This window comes from Nerophis ophidion, linkage group LG23 (genome assembly GCF_033978795.1).
Source record: "Nerophis ophidion isolate RoL-2023_Sa linkage group LG23, RoL_Noph_v1.0, whole genome shotgun sequence".
Lineage (NCBI taxonomy): Eukaryota > Metazoa > Chordata > Actinopteri > Syngnathiformes > Syngnathidae > Nerophis > Nerophis ophidion.
In genome coordinates, this window is record NC_084633.1 from 36,204,770 (window position 1) to 36,225,006 (window position 20,237).

General features: G+C 39.4%; 1 protein-coding gene across 2 annotated transcripts in view; it reads left to right on the forward strand.

Annotated features, from left to right (window-relative positions):
• grb2b (growth factor receptor-bound protein 2b) overlaps positions 1 to 20,237 on the forward strand; it is a 131,107-nt gene that overhangs the window by 104,814 nt on the left and 6,056 nt on the right. The window contains exon 5 of one of the 2 annotated variants that reach the window (XM_061884276.1): positions 1,630 to 1,813. In XM_061884276.1, the coding sequence (XP_061740260.1) occupies positions 1,630 to 1,813 (184 nt within the window). The remainder of the gene's footprint in view (positions 1 to 1,629; positions 1,814 to 20,237) is intronic. The other variant, XM_061884277.1, reaches the window with a different exon arrangement.

The window sequence follows — 20,237 nt, forward strand, 5'->3', positions numbered from 1 at the left end:
AAGCTATGCAGACATAAATAGAGTGCTTACCCAAAGTAAACTTTAAATAACATCCTCCAACAAGCTGGACTAGACAGACAACTGTCCATCACGCGAAGCACTATAATATATTGATCATGATACATGCAGCACGTCATGTGTGTTGTTACAACTATAGTACCTACTCTGTCTGGCTGGCTGTGTACAAACAGGTGAAATTATTCGACTGTATCGCTGAATTTTAGTCATGCAGTTGCCAAATGTGTCATGTTCATTTGTTGATGTTATAAACTAATAAAACTGTGCAGATTTGGTTAAATGTGCTAGGTTGCAAACACCAAGTGTTGGCAGCTATGAATGCATATTATATCAGTGTTGTCTTGATACTAATATTTTGGTACTGGTACTGATACCAAAATGTATTTCAATTTTTTTCTAAATAAAGGAGACCACAAAAAAATGGCCTTTATTTTCTTTATTTTAACACAAAATCTTTGGGTACGTTGAAAATATAATATTGTAATTTAGTCCTTAAATAAAATAGTGAACATACTAGACAACTTGTCTTTTAGTAGTAGGTAAAGACTCCTAATTAGTCTGCAGTAACATATTGTGTCATTTATACACCTATTATTTCGTACACATTATGAGGGACAAACTGTAAAAATGCATTATTAATCTACTTGTTCATTTACTATTAATATCTGCTCATTTTCTGTTTGAACTTCTTCAATCTACACTTCTGTTAAAATTGAATAATCACTTATTCTTCTCTTCTTTGATACTTGACATTAGTTTTGGATGATACCACACATTTGGGTATCGATCCGATACCCATACATTGGTCATACATTGGTCCTATTTAAAGTCCTCATTTGTCCAGGGACATTTTTCCTAAGTTTATAAACATAATATGATTTTTTTTTTAAAAAGGAAAACATAAAAAATATCGATGTAGTCATAGTAGTATCGACTTGATATGCTATTGTACTTAGTATCATTACAGTGGATGTCAGGTGTCGATTCACCCATGGTTTTGTTTACATTGTGACGCTGGTGAGCTATTGTGTCCTCCTATGGTGTGTAGTGAAGCCTGTTTAACTTATTTTTGTCCTCCAGTGATAATGCTACTTGTAAGAAACATACTTTGTCGCCATGAAAGCGAGGATTAGTAATTTAGAAGTAGCTAAAACACTATGGATGGATGTTAGCTGCTAGCTAGCTAGTCATGTCTTAAAGCAGCTCTTCCTGAGGGTGTTTCAGTGTTATAACTTCACCTTTATCTTTACTTTTTTACACCAAAATGCGTCCATTCTCCCTTTTCTGTCTACACACTCTGTCTGCTTGTAAGTACTCTGTGTGTGTGCGCTGCCCAACATGCTCCTCTGCTCATAAAGCCAGCAACGTCACCACGTGACGACGACACCTGTTTAAAAAACTGTACTTTTTAGAGGCGGTATAGTACCGAATATGATTAATTAGTATCATGGTACTATATTAGTACTGGTATACCGTACATCCCTAATATCAATGATATATATCTGTTAATATTTGATTAATTATCCATTTGTTTTGATTTGTGAATACTTATTAGTAGTACAACGTACTACCAAAAGTTTGAAAGTGTTGTTGTTTCCGACACGTGTGCAGGTTTGGCAACGACGTGCAGCACTTCAAGGTTCTCCGTGACGGGGCCGGGAAGTACTTCCTGTGGGTGGTGAAGTTCAACTCCCTCAACGAGCTGGTGGACTACCATCGCTCCACCTCGGTCTCCCGTAATCAGCAAATCTTTTTGCGAGACATCGAGCAGGTCCACCAGGTAACAGCTGTCACGGTAACTTCCTGCGGCGCTCTTCCTCCTTCTTCTTCTACAATGTCATTATTAGTCTTCGTACAACCAGCATGTTTCTCACTCTTTTAGCAGCTGCTTGCTATTTCTAATCTATTTCCAAAAAAAACTCTGTGAATAACTCATATTTGGGAGTGCTTCATCCAGAGTGATGAGAAATGATGAATAAACAAAGCTAGGTTTCGACGAGGGATGTTCCTATCAGGGATTTGTACTGCCGATTCCAATACCGATCATCGGCCGATACCAATCAGCTCCCTTTTCAGATAAAGTAGAGTGGGGGAAAAAATGAAGGAATCACTCAATTCTGATGGAAAAAAGAACTATGGAAACATGAAAAACAAACAAAACACTTTTTTAAGATAGCGGTATACATTAAGGGTGTAACGGTACGTGTATTGGTATTGAACCGCTGCGGACGGGGGGGGGTTCGGTTCAGTTCGGAGGTGTACCGAACGAGTTTCCACACAAACAAACATATTACAAATCCCGTTTCCATATGAGTTGGGAAATTGTGTTGGATGTAAATATGAACAGAAAATACAATGATTTGCAAATCCTTTTCAACCCATATTCAGTTGAATATGCTACAAAGACAACGTATTTGATGTTCAAACTGATAAACTTTTTTTGGGGGGGGGAGACTAATCATTAACGTTAGAATTTGATGCCAGCAACATGTGACAAAGAAGTTGGGAAAGGTGGGAATAAATACTGATAAAGTTGAGGAATGCTCATCAAACACTTATTTGGAACATCCCTCAGGTGTGCAGGCTAATTGGGAAAAGGTCGGTGCCATGATTGGGTATAAAAACAGCTTCCTAAAAAATGCTCAGTCTTTCACAAGAAAGGATGGGGCGAGGTACACCCCTTTATCCACAACTGCGTGAGCAAATAGTCAAACAGTTTAAGAACAACGTTTCTCAAAGTGCAATTGCAAGATATTTAGGGATTTCAACATCTACGCTCCATAATGTCATCAAAAGGTTCAAAGAATCTGGAGAAATCACTCCACATAAGCGGCATGGCCGTGACCTTCGATCCCTCAGACGGCACAGTATCAAAAACCAACATCAATCTCTAAAGGATATCACCACATTGGCTCAGGAACGATTCAGAAAACCACTAAATACAGTCCGTCGCTACATCTGTAAGCGCGAGTTAAAGCTCTACTATGCAAAGCGAAGGCCATTTATCAACAACATCCAGAAACGCCGCCGGCTTCTCTGGGCCTGAGATCATCTAAGATGGACTGATGCAAAGTGGAAAAGTGTTCTATGGTCTGACGAGTCCACACTTCGAATTGTTTTTGGAAATATTCGACATTGTGTCATCCGGACCAGACGGGAAGCAAACCATCCAGACTGTTATCGACGCAAAGTTCAAAAGCCAGCATGTGTGATGGTATGGGGGTGCATTAGTGCCCAAGGCATGGGTAACTTACACATCTGTGAAGGCACCATTAATGCGGAAAGGTTCATACAGGTTTTGGAACACCATATGCTGCCATCTAAGCGCCGTCTTTTTCATGGACGCCCCTGCTTATTTCAGCAAGACAATATCAAGCCACTTTCAGCACGTGTTACAACAGCGTGGCTTCGTAAAAAAAGAGTGCAGGTGCTTTCCTGGCCCGCCTGCAGCCCAGACCTGTCTCCCATGGAAAATGTGTGGCGCATTATGAAGCATAAAATACGACGGCGGAGACCCCGGACTGTTGAACGACTGAAACTCTACATGAAACAAGAACGGGAAAGAATTCCACTTTCAAAGCTTCAACAAATAGTTTCCTCAGTTCCCAAACGTTTATTGAGTGTTGTTGAAAGAAAAGGTGATGTAACACAGTGGTGAACATGCCCTTTCCCAACTACTTTGGCACGTGTTGCAGCCATGAAATTCTAAGTTAATTATTTTTTGCAAAAAAAAAAAATGTTTATGAGTTTTAACATCAAATATCTTGTCTTTCAATCCAATCCAATCCACTTTATTTATATAGCACATTTAAACAACAATAACGTTTCCAAAGTGCTGCACAGCCAAGTTAAAAACAATTGTAAAAAAATAATAATAATAAATAAATAAAATTAAATTTAAAAAAAGTATATATATATATATATATATATATATATATATATATATATATATATATATATATATATATATATTATGCTCCACCAATGACTGAATAAAAACAAAAAATAAATGAATATCAAACCAATAAAAACAATATAAAAACAAATATGATTAAAAACTATTTTAAAGGGTAAAATCAATTAAAACAGTAAAATAGAAATCAAAGTGTATAAAAAACACAGGACAACAGAGAACAGAGGACCACACAACTCACGTAGTGTTAAAAGCCAAAGAATAAAAGTGGGTCTTAAGACGAGACTTAAAACACTCCACTGTGGAAGCAGTTTGAACATGGAGGGGCAGAGTGTTCCAGAGCTTAGGGCCGACCACAGAGAAGGCCCTGTCTCCCCTGGTTTTAAGCCTGGTCTTGGGCACCACGAGCTGGAACTGGCTCTCGGACCTCAGAGGGCAGGAATGTAAATTTGGATGAGGTCCGAGATATATTGAGGTGCCAGTCCATGTAAAGATTTAAAAACAAACAGCAATGTTTTAAAATCAATTCTAAAATGAACAGGGAGCCAGTGCAAACTCTGAAGAATTGGGGTTATATGCTGGCGTTTCCTGGCCCCTCTTAAAAGTCGTGTTGGCGCGTTCTGGACTAACTGCAACCGGGAGAGAGCTTTTGCAGTGCATGCAATTGAATATGGGTTGAAAAGGATTTGCAAATCATTGTATTCCGTTTATATTTACATCTAACACAATTCCCCAACTCATATGGAAACGGGGTTTGTAAGTAGCGCACTGCACGGACGGACATAAGTAGCGTAGCGCACGTTGTGTAAACAATGCACAACACACGGCATGCTGGCATACTCTTTGTTACGTGACCGCCGCAGTCCAATCAGCTGTGCTTATAAACCGGGAGCAGGAAGTGGCCAGTCAAGGAGACAAATTGTATTTTTGCTCGAGGTAGGTTTTTATTCTCTTTTTCACCCGGAATATTGTGCTGACGGAACTCTAAACTAAATGCCCATTTGTTAACTTTGTAGAACCGACTACAAGCGCCGGATTTTTTTGTCGTTAAGCTGTGTGTGACTGTAGAAGCCGAGTTGGTGAGTCCATGTTTCGGAAAAATATATTAGTCTTTATTCCATTGTTTCATTACAACAGTCTTTGTGGCATATTTTTCAGTCAAGGTTTATGACTTCAACCAATAATAACTATTGTGTATTGAGTGTACTGATAAAAAGCACGTTTAGTGCACTGACCAAATTGTACAGGTCAGACCTGGGCAAAATAAGTCCCGGGGGCCACATGCGGCCCGTTAAGCTTTTCAATCTGGCCCGCCAGCCATTCACAAATATTTGTTTAGATCTTAAAGATAGATTCATTGATGGATTGAAACTTTTATTAGTAGATTCCACAGTACAGTACCTATTCCGTATAGACGACTACTAAATGGTAACACCCCAATAAGTTTTTTCAACTTGTTTTACTCTGGGTCCACGTTAATCAATTCATGGTAAAGTGTAAATGTAAAGGGTAGCTTCCATTATGATGTTTTCTGATAACTTTAAGTCTTCAACTATACAAAGTATTTCAATGGTTGGAATCTGCACTTTTGCATGATATAGTAGTTCGTATGCTACTAATCTGATGAGTTGCTATGGTGTACAGCAGTTGATACAAGGCACCAAGCAGTGTGGGTGGGGAGCGTTTCCACAGAGTCTTCTAGAGCCAGCCTGAAATGTGGGTGTCAGGGACAGACGTGGAAGGAGATTTTTACAACAAAGTTCTAAAGCTTAGTGACATACCAGATTGTTGGTGGGTTTATTTTTTACCCTTCATGTTCATATTTCGCTGTGTTTGTTGCATTTTTGTTGTGTTTCACTAGATTGTAAAATATGTGGATGGAGAGGGGGTGTGACGTTTATGTGTTGTCAATATTCAGTGTTTTATCCTTCATAGCTAAAATGTTAAATCCCACATTCTTTACTTTCATGTTCATTCTGGGTGTCTCATTCAGTAAAAAAAAATAAAAATTCCGTTCTGTTTTTCAGGGCGGTCTGTCATAACGTTTTTAGCATTCAATCAGACATTTTGTGAGGTTTTGTATTAGTGTTTCTAATAATAGATATACCGGCCCCCCAGACACATTATTTTCACTAAATTTGGCCCCCGAATCAAAATAAATGCCCAGGTCTGCTATATACCATAGAAGAATATGCTAACCACAAGCTAAAATTGTTGAATAGAGATGTCTGATAATATCGCCAGTCCGATATTATTGGCTGATTAATGCTTTAAAACAGGGGTCGGGAACCTTTTTGGCTGAGAGAGCCAAAAAGCCAAATATTTTGAAATATATTTCCGTAAGAGCCATATAATATTTTTTTTAACACTGAACACAACTAAACACTTGCAATTTTAAGTAAAACCAACATTTCTAGAGTATAATAGGTCTCCTATTCTTTGTAATAACATTGTTATTCTGAACCTAACTGTGGAGGTGGCGTGGCCTGCGGGCCTGCAGCAACAGGTGGACAGACGACCCACCTGGGCCTTGTTATCTGATCACCTGTCGCTCTGTTTAGAAGCAGCAGCCAGGAGGAGAGATGGGGTTGGGGCTCGAAATACAATTGCTGGAAAACAACAGAGACTTATTGAACAATTAAACAATATTGTAACCCTGAAACAGGCTCTCATGTCGCTGCTTGGGGGTCTGAAGAACCCCCAGGAGGGCAAGCCCCACACTAACCAATAATAAATATATAACTTCTTACCATTGACGCAACTTCTTGAATAGGTGCGGTAGAAAACGGATGGACGGATTAAAAATGCATGAGAATAATTTATATTTTGAACATTATTTTTAACACTGTGATTACAAGTGGAATTATTCATTACTTATCATGTTAAGCAACATCAGCTCAGATTTATCAGAGAGCCAGATGCAGTCATCAAAAGACCCACATCTGGCTCTAGAGCCATAGGTTCCCTACCCCTGCTTTAAAATGTAATATCGAGATTCTCCGTATCAGTTTCAAAAAGTAAAATTTATGACATTTTAAAACGCCGCTGTATGGAGTTGTACACGGACGTAGGGAGCAGAGCAGTTGCGTCTCCCAGTCATACTTGCCAACCCTCCCCATTACTCCGGCTTCCTCCCACTTCCAAAGACATGCACCTGGGGATAGGCCCCTCCCACCTCCAAAGACATGCATCCGGGGATAGGCCCCTCCCACCTCCAAAGACATGCACCTGGGGATAGGCCCCTCCCACTTCCAAAGACATGCATCCGGGGATAGGCCCCTCCCACCTCCAAAGACATGCATCCGGGGATAGGCCCCTCCCACCTCCAAAGACATGCATCCGGGGATAGGCCCCTCCCACCTCCAAAGACATGCATCCGGGGATAGGCCCCTCCCACCTCCAAAGACATGCAACTGGGGATAGGCCCCTCCCACCTCCAAACACATGCAACTGGGGATAGGCCCCTCCCACCTCCAAAGACATGCATCCGGGGATAAGCCCCTCCCACCTCTAAAGACATGCACCTGGGGAAAGGCCCCTCCCACTTCCAAAGACATGCACCTGGGGATAGGCCCCTCCCACCTCCAAAGACATGCATCCGGGGATAGGCCCCTCCCACCTCTAAAGATATGCACCTGGGGAAAGGCCCCTCCCACCTCCAAAGACATGCATCCGGGGATAGGCCCCTCCCACCTCTAAAGACATGCACCTGGGGAAAGGCCCCTCCCACTTCCAAAGACATGCACCTGGGGATAGGCCCCTCCCACCTCTAAAGACATGCACCTGGGGAAAGGCCCCTCCCACTTCCAAAGACATGCACCTGGGGATAGGCCCCTCCCACCTCCAAAGACATGCACCTGGGGATAGGCCCCTCCCACCTCCAAAGACATGCATCCGGGGATAAGCCCCTCCCACCTCTAAAGACATGCACCTGGGGAAAGGCCCCTCCCACTTCCAAAGACATGCACCTGGGGATAGGCCCCTCCCACCTCCAAAGACATGCATCCGGGGATAGGCCCCTCCCACCTCTAAAGATATGCACCTGGGGAAAGGCCCCTCCCACCTCCAAAGACATGCATCCGGGGATAGGCCCCTCCCACCTCTAAAGATATGCACCTGGGGAAAGGCCCCTCCCACCTCCAAAGACATGCATCCGGGGATAGGCCCCTCCCACCTCTAAAGACATGCACCTGGGGAAAGGCCCCTCCCACTTCCAAAGACATGCACCTGGGGATAGGCCCCTCCTACCTCCAAAGACATGCACCTGGGGAAAGGCCCCTCCCACCTCCAAAGACATGCATCCGGGGATAGGCCCCTCCCACCTCTAAAGATATGCACCTGGGGAAAGGCCCCTCCCACCTCCAAAGACATGCATCCGGGGATAGGCCCCTCCCACCTCTAAAGATATGCACCTGGGGAAAGGCCCCTCCCACCTCCAAAGACATGCATCCGGGGATAGGCCCCTCCCACCTCTAAAGACATGCACCTGGGGAAAGGCCCCTCCCACTTCCAAAGACATGCACCTGGGGATAGGCCCCTCCTACCTCCAAAGACATGCACCTGGGGATAGGTTAATTGGCAACACTAAATGGTCCCTAGTGTGTGAATGTTGTCTGTCTATCTGTGTTGGCCCTGCGATGAGGTGGCGACTTGTCCAGGGTGTGCCTTCCGCCCAATTGTCGCTGAGATAGGCACCAGGGTCCCCCACGGCCCCAAAGGGAATAAGCGGTAGGAAATGGATGGATAATACGAAACCTCACAATAACGTCTGATTGAATACTAAAAACGTTATCAGACAGACTTCAGACATACTTTATTAATCCCCAAGGGGAAATTAAAATTTTCAGCACAATCCCATTCAAGATCAGACAAACATTACTGGGAGACAGAACAGGATTGATGATGGGTCTGCCAAATTCCGGCGCCCCTTACAAAGAAGTTGAGATACAGGTAAACAAGTGGGGGGAAATTAAAAAAAAAATTAAATTTAAAAAAAAATTACAAACCGCCTTAAAAAAGGCAATGGAATTTTTTTTTTTTTTTTACTGACTGAGACACCCAGAATGTACATGAAAGTAAAGAATGTGGGATTTACAATATATGAAGGATAAAACACTGAATATTGAGCGTCACACACCTCCTCTCCATCCACATATTTTACTATCAAGTGAAACGCAACAAAAATGCAACAAACACAGCGAAATATGAACATGAAGGGTAAAAAAAACAAAACACCTACAATCTGGTACATCACTAAGCTTTAGAACTTTGTTGTGAAAATCTCCTTCCACGTCCGTCCCTGACACCCACATTTCAGGCTGGCTCTAGAAACACTCTGTGGAAACGCTCCCCACCCAGACTGCTTGGTGCCTCGTCTCAGCTGCTGTGACTTAGACGACCATAGTAACTCATTAGATTACCATAGTAACTCATTAATTACCATAGTAACTAGTATATCATGCAAAAGCGCAGATTCCAACCATTGAAATACTTTGTATAGTTGAAGACTTATGGTCATTAGAAAACATGACTGCACATAATAATGGCAGCTACACTTTACATCTTAAAGGGGAACATTATCACCAGACCTATGTAAGCGTCAATATATACCTTGATGTTGCAGAAAAAAGACCATATGTTTTTTTAACCGAGTTCTGAAACTCTAAAAGGGTTTCAATTGCCTTTCAATTGATAGCCTGTCGAGCAACGACCTTTCACCCGTGACGTCACAACAGGAAGCAATCCGCCATTTTCTCAATCTTATTACACGTACCAAGTCAAATCAGCTCTGTTATTTTCAGTTTTTTCGACTGTTTTCCCGTACCTTGGAGACATCATGCCTCGTCGGTGTGTTGTCGGAGGGTGTAACAACACGAACAGAGACGGATTCAAGTTGCACCAGTTGCCAAAAGATGCGAAAGTCCCCCTTTTTTCTGCACACTTTACCGACGACAGCTATGCTACGACAGAGATGGCAAGAATGTGTAAATATCCTGCGACACTCAAAGCAGATGCATTTCCAACGATAAAGTCAACGAAATCACAAAGGTTAGTTTTGTTGTTATTGACTTATGTGGCGTGTGCTAATCAGACATAATTGGTCACGGCATGACTGCAAGCTAATCGATGCTAACATGCTATTTAGGCTAGCTGTATGTACATATTGCGTCATTATGCCTCATTTGTAGCTATATTTGCATCCAGCCTTTCCCTCCACCCACATTTAATGCCAAACAAACACATACCAATCGTTGGTTAGAAGGTGATCGCCGAATTCGTCCTCACTTCCTCCCATGCCGCTGTCTGTCGTGATATGGCTCAATAGCTTCAGTTTCTTCTTAAATTTCGTTTTCGCTACCTGCCTCCACACTCCAACCATCCGTTTCAATACATGCGTAATCTGTTGAATCGCTTACGCCACGGAAATCCGAGTCTGAATCCGAGCTAATATCGCTATAACTTTCTGTGCTACCCGCCATGTTTGTTTCTGTGTGGTCACGCTGTGACGTCACAGGATAATGGACGGGTGGATATAACGACGGTTAAGATTAGGCACTTTGAAGCTGTTTTTCAGGATATTGCGTGATGGGTAAAATTTTGAGAAAAACTTCGAAAAATAAAATGAGCCAATGGGAACTGATTTTTATTGGTTTTAACCCTTCAGAAATTGTGATAATGTTCCCCTTTAAAGATCTAAACAAATATTTGGGAATGTCTGGGGGGCCAGATTGAAAATCTTAACGGGCCGTAATTTGCCCAAATCTGGTGTACACATGGATTTATAAGGATGGTCCTGGTTCTTACACAGGCCAGGCTTCGCTTTATGATGGCGAGCTAAGGAAAAAAAAGCATCTAGTCCAGGGATCGTTCTTGGGGGATTCCAGCCAGGATCCTCCCCACCTGTTCTGTCTGAGAGCCAATTCTGAACACATATTCACCCTTAACCACAGCACTTGCTTTACTCCCCAAGAACTGTATTATCTGAGCTGAGATTTAAAGGGGAACATTATCACAATTTCAAAAGGGTTAAAAACAATAAAAATCAGTTCCCAGTGGCTTGTTTTATTTTCCGAAGTTTTTTTCAAAATTTTACACCTCCCGGAATATCCCTAAATAAAGCTTTAAAGTGCCTTATTTTCGCTATCTTCGAAAACACTATCCATTTCCCTGTGACGTCATACAGTGCTGCCAATACGAACAACATGGCGGTTACCACAGCAAGATATAGCGACATTAGCTCGGATTCAAACTCGGATTTCAGCGGCTTAAGCGTTTCAACAGATTACGCATGTATTGAAACAGATGGTCGGAGTATGGAGGCAGATAGCGAAAACGAAATTGAAGAAGAAACTGAAGCTATTGAGCGAATAGCTATTGACGCTATTCGGCCATAGCGTGGGTGTACCTAATGAAGTGGGGCCATAGCATGGCTGCCTTATTAGCATCGCCGGTAAAATGTGCGGACCAAACGATCAGGACTTTCGCATCTTGTGACACTGGAGCAACTTAAATCCGTCGATTGGTAAGTGTTTGTTTCGCATTAAATGTGGGTATCTAGTTTCAAATGTACATACAGCTAGCGTAAATAGCATGTTAGCATCGATTAGCATAGCATGTTAGCATCGATTAGCTGGCAGTCATGCTGCTACCAAATATGTCTGATTAGCACATAAGTCAACAACATCAACAAAACTCACCTTTGTGATTTAGTTGACTTAATGGTTGCAAATGCATCTGCAGGTTATCCATACATCTCTGTGCCATGTCTGTCTTAGCATCGCCGGTCAAATGTGGAGACACTCTGGCACATTCAATGGGGGTCTGGTGGCAGACACTTTAGCATCTTCGAGCCAGTGGTGCAACTTGAATCCCTCCCTGTTAGTGTTGTTACACCCTCCGACAACACACCGACGAGGCATGATGTCTCCAAAGTTCCAAAAAATAGTGGAAAAAACAGAAAATAACAGAGCTGAGTCACAGTGTTTGTAATGTGTTGAAAATGAAAATGGCGGGTGTATTACCTCGGTGACGTCACGTTCTGACGTCATTGCTACGAGACCGATAAACAAAAAGGCGTTTAATTTGCCAAAATTCACCCATTTAGAGTTCGGAAATCGGTTAAAAAAATACATGGTCTTTTTTCTGCAACATCAAGGTATATATTGACGCTTACATAGGTTTGGTGATAATGTTCCCCTTTAAAGATCCAGAGACACTAAGTAATTGAATTGGAACACACACAGGGCTATTTCTATTTTTGGGCAGAATTATTAGTGTTCCCTACGTTAAAAGGATGAAGCCAGTGTTTACTAATTTGGTAAATAAATAACCCCAAAAATTATATTTTCTTGTTTTCTTACTGTACCGAAAATTAACCGAACCATGACATCTAAACTGAGGTACGTACCGAACCGAGATTTTTGTGTACCGTTCAACCTTTAGTACATACTGTATACCACCATTCAGATCAAAAATACTGCGGTATCAGTTTTGGTCCAAATCGTCCAGCACCAGAGTTTATACATTTATTTTAGTGTTTTTAAGCCAGACAGTTGCTATTTTAAATGACCTCTAAATATATGTTTTATGTTATTTGCTTGTTTTCTACTAAATAAAACAACTAAAGGAACACCCTACAAACCGGGGGATGAATTGTTGTACATGTAAGCGCTATCATCTGATATCAAAGGTGGATGATGGCAATTGGCGGCAGAAAAGCCTGAGTGGAACATTCCTAGGAGGGTTTGGCAGTATTTTCAAGGGGAACTGCAACTTTTTTCATTCACAATCCTTTTGTAACACAAATGTTTTCCTTTTTTTTATGTTTGTAACCCATAAATAAACATTAGCAAAAGTCCTCTAACAATGAAGCCAGTAAGAGTTGCTCAATTTTACCTATAAAGCGCTCTAAAATAGTCCAAAAACCTCCATCATGTATACTTACATGCTGTAAGTATACATGTAATAACATTCATGACCACATGTACTATTCACATATTTTGATCATTTCAAGCATACCTATGCTTTTCCTTCAACAACAAGACTACTAATCCCGGCAGACTTCATGAGAGACAACAACGGTCACTTTGGGACAAGTGATGATCCAGAAACTTCAGTTTATGAACCTGAATATAGGGAGGACGGTCTACAAGTTTTAGAAGAAGTGTGCTCAACAGATGCAGTTCTAGTGATACACTTACATCATGTAGAAGTATTGCTAAGTGCCAAACAAGATATACAAACTACGAGTGTAATAGAACGATCACTTACTGTACAGTGTCTGCTAGAGGGACGTTGGTACAGTGCATTCAGAAAGTATTCACAGCGCTTCACTTTTTACACATTTTATGTCACAGCTTTATTGCAAAACAAAATAAAATCATATACCAACTCCATGAGGCAATTCCTGAAGGTGGAGTTGAACTGAAACGGTGACTGAATGTAGCAAGAATAGTTTGAATGTTGAAGAGTTTGAATTTCCAGGAAAAAATGAAGTAGGTTTGGAACTTGGGAAAGTTTTAGTTGGATGAGGGGAATGTGTTGAAGGTGGAATTATTTCAATCCGTTGAAAAATGTGGGAATTGTGTAAGTTGAAAAATTGGACAATTAATTTTGAATGGGGAAAATGTCCCTGAAAACTGGGAATTCTTGGAAATCCGAGAATTTTTTTAAATTGTTGGAGAGCCTACTTTCCTCAACAGGCTGAATATTTTGAAGTTGAAACGGTTTGATGATGGTAAAAATGTGGGAATTGTGTAAGTTTAAAAATTGGACAATTAATTTTGAATGGGGAAAATTTCCCTGAAAACTGGGATTTCTTGGAAGTCCGTAAATTTTTTGAAATTGCTGAAGTAGAGCACACAATTCCTTAACAGGCAGAATATTTTGAAGTTGGAATGGTTTGAATTGGATTAAACATGTGGGAACTGTGGAACCTTGAAAAATGTCCCATTGTTTTCAATGGGAATTTTGGGAAAAGCGGGAATTTTTGGGAAAATGTTAAAAGACTTGCATTTTTTGAATGAGTTGAAATGGTCGATGTTGGATTTTTTCCAAATCGGTCGAGAAATGTTCAAGTAGTAACATTTTTAATTGAGAAATGGTATTAAGGAATTCCAGGAGTTTGGGGAAAACCATACATTTTTCCAGTTTAAAATCCAACTTAGTTTTTTGTCCTGATTAAGAGGAATGTTTTGACGGTGGAACGGTTGAAGTGGGTTGAAAAATGTGAAAGAGTCGCCACCAGGAAAAAAAAGGAATTCCTGGAAAAAATATTTAACTTGAAAAAATGCTAGTTTGAATTTCCAGGATGGTGGAATGTGTTGAAGGTGGAATGGTTTGAATCGGTTAAAAAATGTGGAAATGGTGGATGTTTGAAAAATGGACAGTTCATTTTGAATGGGGAAATCGTCCTGGAATTCAGGGAAATCTGGTAATTTTTGGAATTTGTCAAGGGAAAGCCCACGATTCCTGAATATAGGCTGAACATTTTGAAATTGGAACGGTTTGAATTAGGTGAAAAATGTGGAAGTTAGACCGCACCAAAATCTGGAGAAGAAAAACTTAAATAAATAGAATAAAGCATTTCCCGGCAAGAATAGTTGGAATGTTGAAGAGTTTGAATTCCAGGAAAAATGGAATTACGTTTGGAACTTGGGAAAGTATTAGTTGGATGAGTGGAATGTGTTGAAGGTGGAATTGTTTTATTTGTTCGAAAAATGGCATTTCATTTTGAATAGGGAAAATGTCCCTGAAAACTGGGAATTCTTGGAAATTGGGATGTTTTTTTATTATTATTGAAGGAGAGCACACCCTTCCTAAACAGGCGGAATATTTTGAAGTTGGAACGGTTTGAATCGGGTAAAAATGTGGGTATTGTGGAACTTTGATAAATGGACAATTCATTTTGACTGGGGAAAATTTCCCTGAAAACTGGGAATTCTTGGAAATCAGGGACTTTTTTTTAATTCTTTGAGGATGACACAATTTCTCAACAGGCGGAATATTTTGAAGTCGAAACTGTTTGATGATGGTAAAAATGTGGGAATTGTGGAACTTTGATAAATGGACAATTAATTTTGAATGGGGAAAATTTCCCTGAAAACTGTGAATTCTTGGAAATCAGGGACTTTTTTTAAATTGTTGAAGGATGACACACAATTCCTCAACAGGCGGAATATTTTGACGTTCGAATGGTTTGAATCGGGTAAAAATGTGGGTATTATGGAACTTTGATAAATGGACAATTCATTTTGAATGGGGAAATTTTCCCTGAAAACTGGGAATTTTCGGAAATCAGGGACTTTTTTTTTTTTTAATTGTTTAAGGATGACACAGAATTCCTCAACAGGCGGAATATTTTGACATTTGAACGGTTTGAATCGGGTAAAAATGTGGGTATTGTGGAACTTTGATAAATGGATAATTCATTTTGATTGGGGAAAATTTCCCTGAAAACTGGTTAATTCTTGGAAATCAGGGACTTTTTTTAAATTGTTTAAGGATGACACACAATTTCTCAACAGGCGGAATATTTTGAAGTCGAAACGGTTTGACGATGGTAAAAATGTGGGAATTGTGGAACTTTGATAAATGGACAATTAATTTTGAATGGGGAAAATTTCCCTGAAAACTGGGAATTCTTGGAAATCAGGGACTTTTTTTTAAATTGTTTAAGGATGACACAGAATTCCTCAACAGGCGGAATATTTTGACGTTGGAACGGTTTGATGATGGTAAAAATGTGGGAATTGTGGAACTTTGAAAAATGGACAATTCATTTTGAATGGGGAACATTTCCCTGAAAACTGGGATTTCTTGGAAGTCCGTAAATTTTTTGAAATTGCTGAAGTAGAGCACACAATTCCTTAACAGGCAGAATATTTTGAAGTTGGAATGGTTTGAATTGGATTAAAAATGTGGGAACTGTGGAACCTTGAAAAATGTCCCATTGTTTTCAATGGGAATTTTGGGAATAGCGGGAATTTTTTGGAAAATGTTAAAAGACTTGCATTTTTTGAATGAGTTGAAATGGTCGATGTTGGATTTTTTCCAAATCGGTCGAGAAATGTTCAAGTAGTAACATTTTTAATTGAGAAATGGTATTAAGGAATTCCAGGAGTTTGGGGAAAACCATACATTTTTCCAGTTTATAATCCAACTTAGTTTTTTGTCCTGATTAAGAGGAATGTTTTGACGGTGGAACGGTTGAAGTGGGTTGAAAAATGTGAAAGAGTCGCCACCAGGAAAAAAAGGGAATTCCTGGAAAAAATATTTAACTTGAAAAAATGCTAGTTTGAATTTCCAGGATGGTGGAATGTGTTGAAGGTGGAATGGTTTGAATCGGTTAAAAAATGTGGAAATGGTGGATGTTTGAAAAATGGACAGTTCATTTTGAATGGGGAAATCGTCCTGGAATTCAGGGAAATCTGGTAATTTTTGGAATTTGTCAAGGGAAAGCCCACGATTCCTGAATATAGGCTGAACATTTTGAAATTGGAACGGTTTGAATTAGGTGAAAAATGTGGAAGTTAGACCGCGCCAAAATCTGGAGAAGAAGAAGTTAAATAAATAGAATAAAGCATTTCCCGGCAAGAATAGTTGGAATGTTGAAGAGTTTGAATTCCAGGAAAAATGGAATTACGTATGGAACTTGGAAAAGTATTAGTTGGATGAGTGGAATGTGTTGAAGGTGGAATTTTTTTATTTGGTCGAAAAATGGCATTTCATTTTGAATAGGGAAAATGTCCCTGAAAACTGGGAATTCTTGGAAATCGGGATGTTTTTTTTATTATTATTGAAGGAGAGCACACCCTTCCTCAACAGGCGGAATATTTTGAAGTTGGAACGGTTTGAATCGGGTAAAAATGTGGGTATTGTGGAACTTTGATAAATGGACAATTCATTTTGAATGGGGAAAATTTCCCTGAAAACTGATCATTCTTGGAAATCAGGGACTTTTTAAAAATTGTTTAAGGATGACACAGAATTCCTCAACAGGCGGAATATTTTGACGTTGGAACGGTTTGAATCGGATAAAAATGTGGGTATATTGTGGAACTTTGATAAATGGACAATTCATTTTGACTGGGGAAAATTTCCCTGAAAACTGGGAATTCTTGGAAATCAGGGCCTTTTTTTTTTAATTGTTTAAGGATGACACAGAATTCCTCCACAGGCGGAATATTTTGACGTTGGAACGGTTTGAATCGGGTAAAAATGTGGGTATTGTGGAACTTTGATAAATGGACAATTCATTTTGATTGGGGAAAATTTCCCTGAAAACTGGGAATTCTTGGAAATCAGGGACTTTTTTTTAATTCTTTGAGGATGACACAATTTCTCAACAGGCGGAATATTTTGAAGTCGAAACTGTTTGATGATGGTAAAAATGTGGGAATTGTGGAACTTTGATAAATGGACAATTAATTTTGAATGGGGAAAATTTCCCTGAAAACTGGGAATTCTTGGAAATCAGGGACTTTTTTTAAATTGTTGAAGGATGACACACAATTCCTCAACAGGCGGAATATTTTGACGATCGAATGGTTTGAATCGGGTAAAAATGTGGGTATTATGGAACTTTGATAAATGGACAATTAATTTTGAATGGGGAAAATTTCCCTGAAAACTGGGAATTTTCGGAAATCAGGGACTTTTTTTTTTTTAATTGTTTAAGGATGACACAGAATTCCTCAACAGGCGGAATATTTTGACGTTGGAACGGTTTGAATCGGGTAAAAATGTGGGTATTGTGTAACTTTGATAAATGGACAATTCATTTTGACTGGGGAAATTTTCCCTGAAAACTGGGAATTCTTGGAAATCAGGGACTTTTTTAAAATTGTTTAAGGATGACACACAATTTCTCAACAGGCGGAATATTTTGAAGTCGAAACGGTTTGACGATGGTAAAAATGTGGGAATTGTGGAACTTTGATAAATGGACAATTAATTTTGAATTGGGAAAATTTCCCTGAAAACTGGGAATTCTTGGAAATCAGGGACTTTTTTTTTAATTGTTTAAGGATGACACAGAATTCCTCAACAGGCGGAATATTTTGACGTTGGAACGGTTTGAATCGGGTAAAAATGTGGGTATTGTGTAACTTTGATAAATCGACAATTCATTTTGACTGGGGAAATTTTCCCTGAAAACTGGGAATTCTTGGGAATCAGGGACTTTTTAAAAATTGTTTAAGGATGACACACAATTTCTCAACAGGCGGAATATTTTGAAGTCGAAACGGTTTGACGATGGTAAAAATGTGGGAATTGTGGAACTTTGATAAATGGACAATTAATTTTGAATGGGGAAAATTTCCCTGAAAACTGGGAATTTTCGGAAATCAGGGACTTTTTTTTTTAATTGTTTAAGGATGACACAGAATTCCTCAACAGGCGGAATATTTTGACGTTGGAACGGTTTGAATCGGGTAAAAATGTGGGTATTGTGTAACTTTGATAAATGGACAATTCATTTTGACTGGGGAAATTTTCCCTGAAAACTGGGAATTCTTTGAAATCAGGGACTTTTTTTTAAATTGTTTAAGGATGACACACAATTTCTCAACAGGCGGAATATTTTGAAGTTGAAACGGTTTGACGATGGTAAAAATGTGGGAATTGTGGAACTTTGATATATGGACAATTAATTTTGAATGGGGAAAATTTCCCTGAAAACTGGGAATTTTCGGAAATCAGGGACTTTTTTTTAATTGTTTAAGGATGACACAGAATTCCTCAACAGGCGGAATATTTTGACGTTGGAACGGTTTGAATCGGGTAAAAATGTGGGTATTGTGTAACTTTGATAAATGGACAATTCATTTTGACTGGGGAAATTTTCCCTGAAAACTGGGAATTCTTGGAAATCAGGGACTTTTTTTTAAATTGTTTAAGGATGACACACAATTTCTCAACAGGCGGAATATTTTGAAGTTGAAACGGTTTGACGATGGTAAAAATGTGGGAATTGTGGAACTTTGATAAATGGACAATTAATTTTGAATGGGGAAAATTTCCCTGAAAACTGGGAATTTTCGGAAATCAGGGACTTTTTTTTTAATTGTTTAAGGATGACACAGAATTCCTCAACAGGCGGAATATTTTGACGTTGGAACGGTTTGAATCGGGTAAAAATGTGGGTATTGTGTAACTTTGATAAATGGACAATTCATTTTGACTGGGGAAATTTTCCCTGAAAACTGGGAATTCTTGGAAATCAGGGACTTTTTTTAAATTGTTGAAGGATGACACACAATTCCTCAACAGGCGGAATATTTTGACGATCGAATGGTTTGAATCGGGTAAAAATGTGGGTATTATGGAACTTTGATAAATGGACAATTAATTTTGAATGGGGAAAATTTCCCTGAAAACTGGGAATTTTCGGAAATCAGGGACTTTTTTTTTTTTAATTGTTTAAGGATGACACAGAATTCCTCAACAGGCGGAATATTTTGACGTTGGAACGGTTTGAATCGGGTAAAAATGTGGGTATTGTGTAACTTTGATAAATGGACAATTCATTTTGACTGGGGAAATTTTCCCTGAAAACTGGGAATTCTTGGAAATCAGGGACTTTTTTAAAATTGTTTAAGGATGACACACAATTTCTCAACAGGCGGAATATTTTGAAGTCGAAACGGTTTGACGATGGTAAAAATGTGGGAATTGTGGAACTTTGATAAATGGACAATTAATTTTGAATTGGGAAAATTTCCCTGAAAACTGGGAATTCTTGGAAATCAGGGACTTTTTTTTTAATTGTTTAAGGATGACACAGAATTCCTCAACAGGCGGAATATTTTGACGTTGGAACGGTTTGAATCGGGTAAAAATGTGGGTATTGTGTAACTTTGATAAATCGACAATTCATTTTGACTGGGGAAATTTTCCCTGAAAACTGGGAATTCTTGGGAATCAGGGACTTTTTAAAAATTGTTTAAGGATGACACACAATTTCTCAACAGGCGGAATATTTTGAAGTCGAAACGGTTTGACGATGGTAAAAATGTGGGAATTGTGGAACTTTGATAAATGGACAATTAATTTTGAATGGGGAAAATTTCCCTGAAAACTGGGAATTTTCGGAAATCAGGGACTTTTTTTTTTAATTGTTTAAGGATGACACAGAATTCCTCAACAGGCGGAATATTTTGACGTTGGAACGGTTTGAATCGGGTAAAAATGTGGGTATTGTGTAACTTTGATAAATGGACAATTCATTTTGACTGGGGAAATTTTCCCTGAAAACTGGGAATTCTTTGAAATCAGGGACTTTTTTTTAAATTGTTTAAGGATG